The sequence below is a fragment of the Mesoplodon mirus genome (genome assembly GCF_964341445.2).
Source record: "Mesoplodon mirus genome assembly, chromosome: 11".
In the NCBI taxonomy this organism is placed as follows: Eukaryota; Metazoa; Chordata; class Mammalia; order Artiodactyla; family Ziphiidae; genus Mesoplodon; species Mesoplodon mirus.
In genome coordinates this window covers 41,513,108-41,528,393 of record NC_138987.1, presented here as the reverse complement: position 1 = coordinate 41,528,393, position 15,286 = coordinate 41,513,108, and the positions used below count along the sequence as shown (strand labels likewise).

At 58.5% G+C, this 15,286-nt stretch overlaps 1 protein-coding gene across 1 annotated transcript in view; it reads left to right on the top strand.

Moving 5' to 3' along the window:
• Positions 1-369: 369 nt before the first annotated feature.
• KIAA0930 overlaps positions 370-15,286 on the top strand; it is a 40,497-nt gene continuing 25,580 nt past the window's right edge. Inside the window, exon 1 of the mRNA XM_082635015.1 lies at positions 370-504. Coding sequence (XP_082491141.1) covers positions 441-504 — 64 coding nt within the window. The 5' untranslated portion in view covers positions 370-440. The remainder of the gene's footprint in view (positions 505-15,286) is intronic.

The following is a 15,286-nucleotide window of genomic DNA, read 5'->3' as shown; positions in this document are numbered from 1 at the left end:
GCGGGCAGCTACCGGGGGCGGGGCCGGGCGAGGCGGGGCGGGGCAGGCGGCGGCCTGGAGGCGGGCGGGCTGTGTCGGCGACGCGGAGGTGAGCTCGCCTCACTGGGCTCGGCAGGAGGCGGAGGCGGAGGCGGCGGCGGAGGCGGCGGCGGCGGCGGCAGCGACGCGCACAAAGGCGGATTGTGGCTTCACTGGTGCTCGCGGCGGGCGGCGCCGGGGCGGGGGCGGCGGGGCGCGCCGGGGGCCCCCGCGGGCGCGGCGCGGGCGATGAGCCGGGGCCCGGCATGGCTTCCGCGCGGCCGCCGGGCCGGGCCTGCGCCTCGGCGCCCGCGCCCGCGGGGCTCCGGGCCGGGCCGCCCGCCCTCCCCGCCGCCGCCGCCGCCGCCAGCTCCCCGGAGCCTGCGGGCGGCGCGGAGGCCGAGGAGCGCTCGCTGCAGCACATGCTGCGCGCCATAGCCGAGGAGCGCGGCCGCCTCAGCCTGCGCCGCGAGGTCTGCGGCCTCGGTGAGTGGGGTCTGCCGGGGTCGAGGCCGGGGCCGCCGCGTCGTCGGGATGTGCGCGCCTCTGGGTGTCTCCGCGCGTCTCTGTCTCTGCGTGTGTCTCTGGGGCTCCCTGCGTGTCGCATCCCCCTCACTCCCCCGGCTCCCCGCGTCTGGCTGTTTCCTGTGCCTCCGCGTCTCCGTCTCTGATTTTGGTCCCAAGAGCGGTCCGGCGCGCTCTCGTCCCTGTGTGTCTGTCTCCCGGGTCACTCGGCGTCTCCCTCTGTCTGTCCATCCGGGCGTCTGCCCGTCTCCCTCCTTCCCCTCCGTGGCTCCTCCAGGCCTCTTCCTTCTCCAAGAAGCCCTCCCCGGGGCCTCAGTGCCGCTGCAGGGAGTGCGGGCGCTGGATCTGGGGAGACCCGGAGCCCGACATGGCAGGGCCGGGGCCCCGTGGGCTCCGGGCAGACCTCCCTGCCAGCTGCCCCGGCCACCGTCCCACCTCGCCGGGAGGGCAGGTCTCTGGCGTCCTGAAGCCTTTGTTTTCCCGCACCGCTCTCTCTGCACATTGGCTCTAACTGGGGACCTGTTGGACCGTCGCCCCCTGAACCCACCCGCTTGGCAGCGGGAGCGGGGCCGGCCGCCTCTCTGGGTGTGATGCTGCTCTAAGGAGGCCCTAAGTTCTAGATGAGCCGGTGACGTGGGGTGGAGGTGCCCCGTGTGGTTTGCGAGAGCCTGGGGCTCCAGGTGTAGGTGGGGTCTCCGTGAAGTGATGGCTATTGACGGATCGTGTTCAGACTAAAGCCCGAGGAGGCCGTTTTCTCTCTGAAAAGACCCCTCCCTTCTTCCTGCGGGAATGACTTCATACCACGTTCTCAGCCACCCCCCAGCCCCACCCTCATCCCCAGTCTGGGCTGGGGCTGTCTGAGGGGGCGACAGCATTTTGTGGAGAAGGGAATGTCAGCCTTGGAGATTCTGCCAGACCCACTCCCTTTCATTCACCATTGGAGAAACTGAGTCCCAAAGAGCCAGCGCATCCCCACCTAAGGTCACAAGGCATTCCAAGCCCCTCAGCAGGCCACACCCTGGAGGCTGGAAGACGAGAGGAAATAAATTTGCGTTCTCCTTTTTGCAGGAGGCAGATTTGGTACAAGATACTTCCCCTCATCCGGTCTCAGTCCAGCTTTCCTCAAGCATGGGGGTGGGGGTAGGGTGTCTACAGGCCGGGGTGGACGAGGACAGAGGTTCTTTGGTCTCTTCTGAAAAGGTGTCACTAATTAGTTTCGAGCAGAAATGGAAGGTTCCTCATTCATTCATTCAGCACATGTTCATTGAGCACCTACTGTGTGCCCGGCTGCATGCCGGCCTGGCAGGCCACCTGTCACCTGGCACAGAGTGTCTGAGAGTAGAGGGGTCGGAGGGACCATTGCTCAGGCCCCTCAGCCCTGTTTGCTCAGCAGCTCCGGGCACCCCTCCTCACTCCCCTGTCAACACGGTCCTACTGTCCTCTGAGCATCTCTCTGCCCTGTTAGACAGTCCCTGCCCCCAGGAGCCTGCACTGCCACCCCCTAAGAACAATAATTTGCTGTAGCACGTGGTATTTCCTGAGCACTCAGTATGTGCCCAGTGCTTTATGGAGGCTCTGTCAATTTGATACTGACCTTGCCAGATATAGGAACATTATCTCCACTTCACCTATGAGGAGCCTGAAGTTCAGAGAGGCCAGAGACTAGCTCAGGGGCAGCCTGCGAGGAAGTTGTATAGCTGGGATTGACCCCTGGTCAGTGTGACCCCAGTGCCTGTCCCCCCAGATGTCCCAACCAGGCCTTGCTGCACCTACTGCGCTGCATCTGGGGAGGGGACCTGCCCGTAGTAGGCCAAGAGCTCAGCCTGGTGGTTGCACTATTGCCGTGTCTCCCCTCCTGCCTCTAGTTCCCCCTCACGCACAAGCTTTTCCCATCTTACCACCCCCAGCCCCTCAGAACTCAGTCCCTGTAGTGCTCTGATGTGCTGCACTTTTATTTCTGCTCTTTTCTGCGCCTGGAAAGCTACCTCCTACTTAACCTGCCCTGCAAGCACGTGCAGGGCTCCTTTCAGGCCTCAGAGCTAATGCTGCCACCGGGGGACCCTTCCTCTGCCCCCTGTCCTGCTGCCTGTGCTCTCTTTGTACCGGGTTCGCGCGTCCGGTGGACGAACGGACGACTGTGGCACTGTTGATGGTCTGTGTGGCTGTCTCCCCAGTTAGCAGGTGACCCCCCCCAGGGCATTGCCCAAGTCTGAGTCTCCTCAGTGCCCAGCATGGGGCCCATGCAGAGCAGAGCCCCAGGGCACACTCAGCAAATGAATGAGAGGATTACTTTCTGGACTGGGGAATGAAGGGTGTGGATGGGCAAGGAAGTTGGAAACTTAAATTCTTAGAAGGGCTCAAGTTGCTGTCTCTTTCATTTTTCAGATGAGAAATGTGATGTTCAGAGAGGGACAAGCTAAACAGTGACTTCACGCCCAGGGTAGAGTTAGGACAGAATCATTGGCCCGAGCACCCAGGCGTGAGCCCAGAATGCCCTCCCCAAAGCACTTTCACCATGTCGCCCGCTCATCTCCACTTTGCAGCTGGGACAACCTGTTACATTTATGAATTAACTTAAACCTCCCAGATTTTTGTTGTTGTTGTTTAATTAAAACTTAGGTTGTTCAGAACTAACCTCAGGTTGTTTTGAAGGTGGAAGGGAGTCACTGGGGGAGACGCTTGACCCTGGACAATCTGTTGTCATTTCTTTTATTTATTTATTTATTTATTTATTTGGCTGCGCCGGGTCTCAGTTGCAGCATGTGGGATCTAGTTCCCTGACCAGGGATTGAACCCGGGCCCCCTGCATTGGGAGCACAGAGTCTTAGCCACTGGACCACCAGGGAAGTCCCTCTTTTTTTAAAAAAATAAATTTATTTATTTATACATTTATTTTTGGCTGCATTGGGTCTTCGTTGCTGTGCGCGGGCTTTCTTTAGTTGCGGCGAGCGGGGGCTACTCTTGGTTGCAGTGCGTGGGCTTCTCATTGCGGTGGCTTCTCTTGTTGCGGAGCATGGGCTCTAGGTGCACGGGCTTCAGTAGTTGTGGCACGCGGGCTCAGTAGTTGTGGCTCATGGGCTCTAGAGTGCAGGCTCAGTAGTTGTGGCGCATGGGCTTAGTTGCTCCGCGGCATGTGGGATCTTCCCGAACCAGGGCTTGAACTCGTGTCCCCTGCATTGGCAGGCGGATTCTTAACCACTGCACCACCAGGGAAGTCCCGCTGTTATCATTTGAGTCACAGTGTCTGTCTATGAGATGAGAGAAAGCGACTACCCCCTTCTCCCTGCCCGCATTGTCTCTTGGTTGCATGATGAAAAGTATCTTGGAGATGCAAACCTGATTTTTGAATCTTGTCTACTCTGGCCTCTGCAGTAGAAGCATTTTTTTGAGGACTTGCTCTGTGCCAGGTGGGGGGATCAGCCTTGATCTGTGCTGCATGGGGTGGGGGTGCAGTTGAGTGGGGAGAGAGAGCCAGATACACAGGTGACTTGGCTGAAGTAAAAATCCTGCTGAAAGCAGCCAGGGCTGTGCAGGATTTTGAGCAGGATTTTGGTGTTTTATCCACAGGAAACTGCCTGTGACTCCAGGTAGCAGGTGAGCCAGGCTGATGGCCGAGGCGGCCTGAGCAGGGCTCCAGAATCTCTGAGTTGGGAAGAATCAGGTGGTCCAATGCCCAAATGTTGTGTGATGCAGACGTCTGGACCAAAGGTGGAGATAGCCTGCCTGACACTTCCTCCTGGGGCTTGGGCCTTCTAATGGGCCCTGGACGTCAGCGCACGCATGCTGTGTGGGCAGGCTCCCTTCAACAGGGGCAGCACGCCCCTGGCGTTTGGTCAAGTCACGTGGACACGACCCGGGTCTGAGTGGCGGAGGGGCGCTGTGAGTGGAGGGGCCTTCCCCGTGCTGCTTGTCTTTGGGCCCTGCCTAGGCTGAGCGTTTTATTTGATTTTATTTTTTCAGTTTATTTTACTGTATTGTTTTTTCCCATGGCCGCGGCTGGCTTGCGGAATCTTAGTTCCCTGACCAGGGATTGAACCCGTGCCAGTCCTAACCACTGGACTGCCAGGGAAGTCCCCAAGGCTGAGCATTTTAGAGCTGTTAATTCTTGGGCTTTCGCCCCCTTTTAGGTGGCCTGGGGAATTTTCTCTCTCTTTGGAGTGCTGTGGGACAAAAAGAGTGTTTCACATTCACCATTTCCTTTTATCGTCAAAATAATCCTCTAAGGTAGGTATCATTAAACTGCTCTCTTTGTCCTGGTGAAGAAGCACAGGTTTAGAGGTGAAGTAACATGCCCCAGTCCCATGGCCAGTAAGTGGCAGAATCTGTCTGAGCTCTTAGCAGGGGTGAAGCCCTCACACCTGTCCTCGGGTGCGTGTGGCCTGGCCACCATAGGTGTGCTCAGCTGCCTGGCACGAGGTGGGCTGAGGAAGGGCCCAAGTCGAGGTGTGAGAGGTTGTGAGGGGCACAGAGAAGGGAGCCACCTTGGCCGACCAGGGGGGTTTGTGCAGGCGTGGCCTTTGAGAGGGGGTTAGGGTGGGCAGGACTTGCCTGGAGGAGCAGGGAGGCTTGAAGCCTGGCTGTGGGAGTTGAGGCTGGAGCGGTGTTTGGGGCTCCGAATGCCCGGCTGGGACTTTGGTGTTCGCTTGGCCTGGCCTTTGGCAGCTTGGCGGGTGTTTGAATCGTGGACCAGCCAGCACTGGAGAGGCCGTTAGCACCAGGGATGCTGCTCACGTGCCGTGTGCCAGCCGCGCTGGACCTGCAGCAGCACCTCCTATGGAGGCAGGTTCTGTTATCAGCCCATTTTGCAGATGAGGAAACCAAGCTTCAGAGGGGAAAGTGACTCACCCAAGGTCACGTAGCTGGGAGGTAGCAGAACTGGGCTTCCTGGGGTTCCAGCCGAGGCATGTCAGGTGCCGGTAGCCATCCTGCAGAGAGTTCTGGAGTGAGCCAGAGGAGTACGGGGGAGACTGCCCTCCTGTGAGCCTCGCCTCTGTGCTGAACACCTACACGTGCCAGGCACCTGACATCACCCTGTGAATCGGGAAGAGGACCTTGCACGCTCGGCCCAGCCCTCTGTCTTGCTCGGTGCAGTGTAGCTGGGCGTAGTGGTGGGCGGGGGATGTTCGTGGGAGGTGTGGCTGGAAGGGAAGACCGGGGGCCTAAGCACGCCACCGTTTGGAGTTTCTGGGTCCTCATCTGTAAAGTGGAGACAACAAAGTCTGTAGGGTCATGGAAATTGTCTGAGAAGTGACAGGCACAGCCTCATGCCGCCCCGTGAGGACTGCAGGAGATGCGGCAGGAACAGACCCAGCACAAGCCCTGGCATGGTGTTGACCCTCTATGCTGTTGCTGTTATAAAGGACAGAAACATCTGGCCCAGTGCCCGCACATGGAATTAGCGTTGGATTCAAGCTCTGAAGTTCAGACTGCTTTGCAGTGGCTGAGGCCAGTTTTTCTGGGTTCCCCTGGGGCCCTGGGCCCTGCGTCCCCAAGGCAGGCAGAGCTGGTTCTGGGGCAGTGCAGCGGGGAGGAAGTGTGGCCGTTTAGAGTGGCAGTGGTGTCTCTTTTCGGTTCCTGCGCCTATTTTTAAGGTCTGTGGGTTCCGGCCTCTATCCGTTTCTGGGGCTGGAGCAGCCCGGGCCGCTGCCAGTGTGGTCCTCTCACAGGGCAGGGACTCTGCATCCTTCCAGAGAACGCTGAGGACGCTGGACCTCGCACTCTAAGGAGACTGAGGGTCATGGCTGCAGGGATTCTTGGCAAAGCGAGAGGGCCATGAGCTGTGTTGGCATCCTTGCCCCCTCCCCTGGCCTGGGCGCCAGTGCCCGCTCTGCCCCTGCCCTGAGGCCTCACACAAGCTGTGCCCCCTCCTTGCAGCGCTGGCTCATTTACATCTGCCTCCTTCACTGGGCTGGGCGGGCTCAGGAATACCAGCCGAGCCATGAGGCCACTGCAGAGAAGCCCCGAGCAGGACGCTTGTTAAAAAAAAACAGCATCAAAATCCCCAGACAAATTTTTTCCAATTAAAAAATGTTACATGGGCTTCCCTGGTGGCACAGTGGTTGAGAGTCCGCCTGCCGATGCAGGGGACACGGGTTCATGCCCCAGTCTGGGAAAATCCCACATGCCGCGGAGCAGCTGGGCCCGTGAGCCATGGCCGCTGAGCCTGCGCATCCGGAGCCTGTGCTCTGCAACGGGAGAGGCCACAGCAGTGAGGGGCCCGTGTACAGCAAAAAAAAAAAAAAAAAAAAAAAAAAAAGTTACATGTACAATATAGGAACTGGAAAATATAAAGAATGGAAAAAAATTACTCATAGTCCCAATCACGCAGTCACACTATTAACTTTGCAGCATCTTGCTTTCCAATCTTTTTAAAGCCCCTTTAAAGAATACTTGATATTCTACGCATAAAGTTTCTTAATCATGCTTTCTCACTTAAAATTCCTAAAACATTTTCAGTGTTGTTCAAACTCTAAACATTATTTAAATGATACAGGATAGTTGAGTGGATGTGCCATAATTTACTTAATCAGTTTTGTCTTGTGGGAAACTTAGCTTGGATCCAGTTTTTCACTCTTATAAATAGCTTGCAACGGGCCTCTTCATTTGTGCGAAGCTTTCTGCATTTGGATGACTTCTTTTGGCTGCCAACCTGGGAGGCCATTTCTTAGAGGCTGCTGTCTGACCCCCAAGGCATGACTAGGACCATAGGTGGATGTGGCAGGCGGCAGACAGATGTTTACCAAACTCATAGAGAACTTTCTGTTATTTATTTATTTTAATTTTTGGCTGTGTCGGGTCTTAGCTGCGACATGCGGGATCCTCTGCTGCAGCGCGTGGGCTTCTCTCTAGTTGTGGCGTGTGGGCTCAGTAGTTGCAGCGCCCGGGCTCTGTAGTTGCGGCACGTGGCCTCAGTAGTTGTGGCGCGTGAGCTTAGTTGTCCCACGGCCTGTGGGATCTTAGCTGCCTGACCGGGGATCGAACCTGCATCCCCTGCATTGGAAGGCGTATTCTTAACGACTGGACTATCATGGAAGTGCCATGGAAAACTTTCTGAATCATTGGCATTGGTACAAACAGGAAGAAAGGTGAGTGGCGGGTGACGGCTTCCTGGCACCCAGGTGTGCCAGCTGCTGAGAGAGGATCCAGCCTCAGACGGGGCTTGGGGCCGGGTGCCCGCTGGTTGATGATTCTCCAGGCCTGTCTTCTCGCTGGGACTCCAGGCTTGCCTGCTGAGCGGGGGAGGCAGGGGTCCTTTGTCCTGTAGCTGGGGGCAGGGAGGCCTGGGAACTGAGTGGCCCGGGCTGCTCCTCCCTCCAAGACCCTCTCACTTCCAGCTCTGGGCGGCCCCTGCCCGCCCAGCCTCGGGGACAGCAGACGGTGGCCCCCGCGTCAGCACGGGTGCCAGGCTGCCTGTGCCCAGGCCCTGTGGGTGCAGTGCAGGCCTTGGTCCTGGCTCTTACACTCCGGGGGCTAGCGTGGGCGGGGAGACAGTGCTGGGTGTGATCGGCAGCCCTCCAGTCTGTCCTCTTGCTGCCGCTGCGCGGCTTTGGGCCAGGTGTTCTTCCGAGAGCGGGCCTGACGTCCCTCTGCCTGACGTCGCGCCCTCCTGGCGTCGGGGCTGATCTGGCAGCTTGTTCCCCACCTCCTGGTTTTGGCTTGGGCAGCAGAACATCCTCAGGGTCACAGCCATCCTGGGGGAGCCGAGATGGACAAGAAAGATACAGAATTCAACCAGCCTGTCACTGTTGCTGTGCAGACAGGTAGGTGAAGCTCAGAGAGGGCCCTGGCAGACTGAGCACCAGAACCAGAATGCCTGATGGGCCCTCCCGCCTGTTGTCTCGGTTCAGGTAAAGAGCTCGAGGCCCGCTGGGGGCAGGGGCAGGGTGTCCTTACTTTCCATGTGCGGTGACCGGGCCAGGGTGTCGGGGGGAGAGAAGCACAAGGAGGCCCCTCAGGGCCCAGCTGGCTGCAGCAGGAGCTGAGAGGTTGTTGGTGAACCTGCAGACGAGGGGTCAGGGTGTCTGGGGGCCGAGGTAGGGGCTGCCCAGCGTGGGGAGGACCCTCTGCACGGTCCAGGCCGTGCAGGATGAGCATCAGCTCACTTGGGAGGGACCACCTTTTTAATATTTACTTATTTATTTTTATTTATTTGGCTGCGCCGGGCCTCAGTTGTGGCATGTGGGATCTCTTTTAGTTGCGGCATGCGGGCTTCTTAGTTGCGGCATGCGGGATCTAGTTCCCTGACCAGGGATCGAACCCGGGTCCCCTGCATAGGGAGTGCGGAGTTTTAACCACTGGACTGCCAGGGAAGTCCCTAAAAAGGGAGTCTTGTGTTTGATGGGATACAAAACAAATACCCGGTTAGCCTGAGTCTTTTAAAGCAGCGGTCCCCAACCTTTTTGTCACCAGGGACTGGTTTCGTGGAAGACAGTTTTTCCATGGACCAGAGTGTGTGTGGGGAGATGGTTTGGGGATGATTCAAGCACATTACATTTATTGTGCACTTTATTTCTATTATTATAACATTGTAATATATGATGAAATCATTATACAACTCACCATAATGCAGAATCAGTGGGAGCCCTGAGCTTGTTTTCACTTGCCACTCACTGATAGGGTTTTGATATGAGTCTGCAAGCAACTGATTTATTATGGTCTCTGTGCAGTCAAACCCTCTGCTAATGATAAGCCGTATTTGCAGCCACTCCCCGGAGCTAGCATCACCGCCTCAGCTCCCCCACAGATCACCAGGCATTAGATTCACATAAGGAGCGTACAACCTAGGCCCCTCACGTACAACCTAGGCCCCTCACACGTACAACCTAGGCCCCTCACACGTACAACCTAGGCCCCTCACACGTACAACCTGGGCCCCTCACACGTACAACCTAGGTCCCTCACGTACAACCTAGGTCCCTCACACGTACAACCTAGGTCCCTCACGTACAACCTAGGCCCCTCACACGTACAACCTAGGCCCCTCACACGTACAACCTAGGCCCCTCACACGTACAACCTAGGCCCCTCACACGTACAACCTGGGTCCCTCACACGTACAACCTGGGCCCCTCACACGTACAACCTAGGCCCCTCACGTACAACCTAGGTCCCTCACACGTACAACCTAGGTCCCTCATGTACAACCTAGGTCCCTCACACGTACAACCTAGGTCCCTCACGTACAACCTAGGTCCCTCACACGTACAACCTAGGTCCCTCACACGTACAACCTAGGTCCCTCACACGTACCACCTAGGCCCCTCACACGTACAACCTAGGCCCCTCACACGTACAACCTAGGTCCCTCACACGCGCAGTTCACAGTAGGGGTCGCGCTCCTTCGAGAAGCTGATGCTGCCCTTGATCTGACAGGAGGCGGAGCTCAGGCGGTAATGCGAGCGATGGGGAGCGGCTGTCAATACAGATGGGGCTTTGCTCACCCGCCGCTCACCTCCTGCTGTGCGGCCCGGTTCCTAACAGGCCACGGACCGGCAGCAGTCCGTGGCCCAGGGGTTGGGACCCCTGTTTTAAAGGATATGTTCTTTGCCTCCCTTGAATGACCAGTGGATATGTGAGAAATGTCTCTTGGCAAAGTGAAAAGGAGAGGGGCTTAATTTTTAGTCCCGTAGTTGGAGGTGCTGTCGCTGTTTATCTTTAGCATAAAAAGCCTTTGGTTTGGGACGTGCTTTGACTCTAGACTGTCTACACTTGGGACAACACTTAACGACAGAACAAATGAGAAAAGCAGAGCACAAACCGCTCTTTACGAGGAACGTGTACTACTACCAAGATCAGCAGGAAAAAGCCCGACTTCTACAAAGGGCTCTACCGCGTCCGCACTGGTGCTCACAGCTGCTGAGCGGAATCCTGCGCGGGTCTTGTCCCTGTTTACAGAGGGGGATGGAGGCTCAGAGTGACGGGGACCTCGAGTGAGGCGGGCCTGGGCTTCTGCCTTCTCGTTCTTTCTGGAACGTTGCTCACGGGCACCATTGCAGCCGCACCACCACCCAAGGCCCTCGTGCCAGTTGATTGCTCACCTTTCCTGCGATCTCCACCCCTCTTTCAGTGTACATTTTTAGGTAACCGTAGTCACTGTTGCCTCCCTCGTGCAGGCCGTAGTGACTGAGCGCCCGGGGATGCAGAGCTGGACTGGGCTTGGCCCTGCTTCCCGGGGCTGAGAGCCTCCCCGGGAGATGGTAGTGGCAGGTGGGTAGAGGGTAACCGATCATGCTGCCCCCTGACCCCGCCCACACCCATCACGGACCAGCCCAGACACTCCCTGGACCAGCCCCCACTGCTGACTGCCCTCGGACACCCGTCTCCCCAGAGTGTGTCACCTCGAGCTCAGCCTGACCAAGACTGGGCAAGGGTCAGCCCTTCTTCACCTGCCCCTCCAGCTGTGGCCGAGTTCTGTCTGCCCTGAGCCATCCCTCGTCCCCACCTGGGTCACCTGTGGGCTGGACTACACCAGCCCCCGCGCCTGTCCTCTGTCCCACCACGGCTGCCACTCCCGACTGTCATACTCTGCTGCTTACACCCCTAAAAACCTCTGAGGCCTACAAGTCAGAGTTCAAGATCCTTCGCGACCTGGCCCTGCTGACAGCTAAGCCCCAGCCGTGCGAGTCTTCTCGGGGGGCTCCTCCACACTTTGCCACTCTGTCGCCGCATCTGTCAGGGGAGCCTCACCTCTCAGTTCTCGGCTCAAGGGCCCATCTGGCCCTTTCCTGACCCCTTGAGAGGATCAGCTGCCCCCCCACCTTGTTCTTGACGGCACCTGTACCGATTTCTGCTATCAGTCCTGTGATGCTGCATAGCCTCCTGTGTGTGACTTCCTCTCCCTCACCCCCTGGGGTCCCCTGCAGGGTCATTGGCACTGGCTCTGCATCCCTTGTGCCAGCTCAGGGTAGGACTGATGGAGCGAGGCCCAGGGAAAGGGGCTGTGAGGGGAGTGTGGGTGGTGAATCGATGGGTTGGTATCTGTTGAGTGAAGAGGGTGGTCATTTCTTGGGGAGGTAGCCCTTGAGCGGGGCAGTCCTCACAGGGGGTCCCACCTGGGCAGAGACAGAGCAGGGAAGAAGGCAGAGGAGACTCAGAAATTAATTTTCCCTGAATGCTGTGTCACTTTGGGGAAGTCACTGCAGCTCTCTGGGCCTCCGTTCTCCTGACAGAGTAGGACTGATTACTGCCCTGAGTCCACCTCGGGCAGAGGTCAGCCTCCAGACCTAGAGCATCAGAGAGTGTCACGGAGGCTGCCTGTGACAGGTGTGACGGCCCTGGGTCAAGTCCAGGGCGCCTGTGGGAGTCTCTGTGGGCAGGGCCCTTCCCCCTTCCAGCTCTCAGTTTCCTCTTAGGGTAAAATGGGGAGAGGAAGGTTGACGTGGACCACTGTTCTCAGCCCGTGGTTCTGGGATGTGTGGTCAGCAGTCCACAGGCATTACTGCCTAAAACTGAGCCACTTGAGAAAAGCAGGGCCAGTTACACTGCACCTCAGGGAGGTCAGTGCCACTCTGTGCTCTGATTCAGGGACAACGGAGATGAAATAGGAAGAAGCAGAAGTAGGAAGAATTGCATACGCCACCCTGCAGCCCAGAGATGGAAATAAGAACCCGGTCGTCCCACCACCCAGAGCTACACCGTCACACTCGGGGCTGTAGCTTTCATACCCGCCGAGCCCCCCAGCTCTGTCTGCAGGTCCATCCTACTGATCCACAGCATCTGGTGGCTGGTGCTGCCTTGGGTGGTCACCAAGACTGCGCCCCCTGCCAGGAGGCGGGGGCCTAGCGTTCCAGCTTCCTCCTGACCCGGGGAGGAGGGAGCTGCCCCCCGCGGGGCTCATCAGCTCTTGCTCAGCTCCTGGGAGCCCTCGTCCCGCTCCTGCTCCGCATGGCAAACCCCAAACCCCAAGGAGTCAACTAAGGCCGGAGCTGCTGAGCCGCGCAGGGAGCGGGGATGGCATCATCTCAGGCGGGGCACGTGTCTGGGAGCCTCCCTGCAAGTCCGGCTGCCGCCCCGTTACTGCAGGCCCAGCACTGGGTCGTTCCCATAGCAGCCTGTGGTGAAGGGGGGTGTCACCCCTGCTGGCAGACAAAGAAGATGAGACTGAGAGAGGGGAGGGCCCTTGTTCAGCATCCCAGGTAGTCAGTCTGGGTTCTGGGCCCAGCTCTCCTGGACTCGAGGCTGTGGCCTGTCCCTCTCATGCTTGGACATCCATCTCTCCAGGGAGAGGCATTTGGCGCCTTTTTTTTTCCACGTGGCTTCGCCCTGGTCTAGTGTATGAAGAAGAACCCCACCCCCTGGTTGTCACAGAGAAGGAAGTCTTAGAAGAAGCGAGAATAAAGGAGGGAAATGAAAGAGGAGGCAGGCTCGGGAGTGGACGTTCCTGGGGAAGAAGCTACGGCTGGAATTGAGCAAGGGAACCAAGACCCCAGGAGCGAGGAGAAATGAGACAAGCGGCCCCTGGGGGGGGCGGCGTTGGAGGGACTACGCTAGGTGACATTGAAGGTAGAACACCTGAGGGGCAGGTGTCCTTTGGGTCTGCCCAGGGGCCGGGGGCAGGGGGACTTGAATCCTAGCTTCACTCGGTGTGTCATCAGCTTTGCATCCTGGCACATTGGAAGTGCTTGGTAAACGTCAGCCTGGAGCCCGAAGCCTGCGGGAGTAGGTGCTGGGGCACAGCGGTGAGCGAGACAGTACCTTCCGCCTGGACTCACTGGGTGGGTTGGTCCAGCTGTGCCTGGTCCCCAGCTCTGAGCCTGGTCCGTGGGCTAGGATGGGTGCACCAACATGGCCTGGGGTTGCTGGGTTTCAGCATCTGCTCTGGCGCAGTGGTGGGAACAGGTGGGCTGTGAGCCTCTTGCGGTGCTGGCCAGGCTTCTGGGCTTCTGTCACGCGCCTCGTGCTGCGTGGCGTGGGGGGGTGGGGGCAGGAGGAGGTGGAACAGGGACCGGGGCAAGAGGAGGTGGAACAGTGACCAGGGCAGTGATCAGGGCGGTGACCGGGCGATCGCAGCCCAGGAAGGTGGTGAGGGCGGGCGGGAGGTGGGAGCTGCGGTGGCTGGGTGGCGGCTCCTGTCGGGGCTGGGGCACCTTGTGTGGGTGTCCACCGAAGACCCCTCAGGAGAACGGCACCTCGTCTTGGAGGCCCGTTTATGTGTCAGAGCAAAGCTGTGAGTCAGGAGTTTGAATAAGGCCACGTCAGTGACGAGCTCCTAGGAGATGGGAATTTGAATGTGGAGCTCCTGTTTTGGCCTGATAACTGCTTAGGCAAGATCGAAGCCCCCTGGGAAGAGTTGGTGGGGAGCGAAGTGGCCGCAGTCCTATGATGGTGGCCGCAGGGCTGCAGGGGTTTGCTGGCATTGCTGTTCTGGAGAATGCAGGGGATTGCTTTTGGGAACTGTGGGCCGTGGGAACTGAAGCCCCACCCTTGAAAGTGACCTTGAGATCGGGGTCCCGGTTTGTTTTCTCACTGCACCTGGGGCCTCAGGTGATGCCCGGCACGGGGCAGGCTCAGAGTGGGTGCTGAACCTGACTTGGATTCCAGTGCCAACTCCCATCGTGATCTTGCTGGGTAACTGGGACGAGGGCCTCCTGGGGTGACCTGAGGGCCGTAGGAGCGCTTTAAGGGTTTCGCAACATTGCGCATATTGTGAGAAGGGACAGTGGCTTCGGGTTTCAAAGCTTCCATGGTGCTCTCTGAGTAAACTGGAAAACCGGAGTGCAGTCACGTGGTTATTTGTTCAACATTCACAGACTCCCCGCTGTGGGCCCTGCCCTATGGTGGGTACCTGGTCACCCTGCCAGTGAGGTGCCTTGTCATGGTGGGAAGGGACACATGAGTGTGTTCGTGTGACAGGCTTAGAAGGCAGCTCTGGGCTGTGGTCTGGCTCTGCCACATGCCAGCAGTGCGACATCAGATAAGTGAATCAAACTTTGAGCCTCGATTTCCTCATCAGTTAAATGAAGGTAGTAACATTATCTCACAGGGTCTTTGTGAAGATCAAATGAGGTAAAGTGGCTCAGGTGGGTCAGGGGAGGTGCGTGGGGCGGGTGGTGGGAACAGGCCCCAGGGACGTGATGGCCAAGCTGACTTGCACAGGCCGGGTTGGGACGGGCCTAGGGCCCTGTGGTGTGGGACGGGCCTAGGGCCCTGTGGTGTGGCCCAGGAAGACTCCATGGTGAGGGGCGTGGTGGCCTGAGGATGTGCAGGGTGTTTGGTCAGGGATGAAGGGAGGGGCTGCAGCATGGGGGACCACAGCGCAGACTGTAGGGGCTGTCTGGAGGGCCTGGCTCATCTGGGGAAGGAGGCTCGACTGTTTCCTGGAGAAGAAGGGGGCCAGGTAGGTGGTGGGCTCTCCTGACCCGGCCACCTTGCCGTCCTTGAGACCCTGTGCTTCCCTTAGGCTGGAGCGGAGGACTGGCCTGGCCTGTGGGATTGCTCACATGGGGACCCGTCTGACCAGTACTTCTCCATCCAAGTGCCTCATCAGGGCAGCCCTGGGCCTCCCTGGACAGCTTCTTTGTCTTTTGTGCCCTGAGGGAGGGTCTCCAGCCCACGAGGGGCACTGAGAGGCACGGGTTGATGAAAGGCCTATTGAGGGGCCACAGAAGCCTATTCATGCTGCCCTGGCTGCTGGGGCGGAAGCGGCCAAGGGCTGCTTTGGACTCTCCCCAAAGAGGCCAGTTGACCCCCAGCGTTTGGGAGGGGCCAGGCTGAGCCGAGGCGGTTCTCAGGAGGTCCCTCTTGG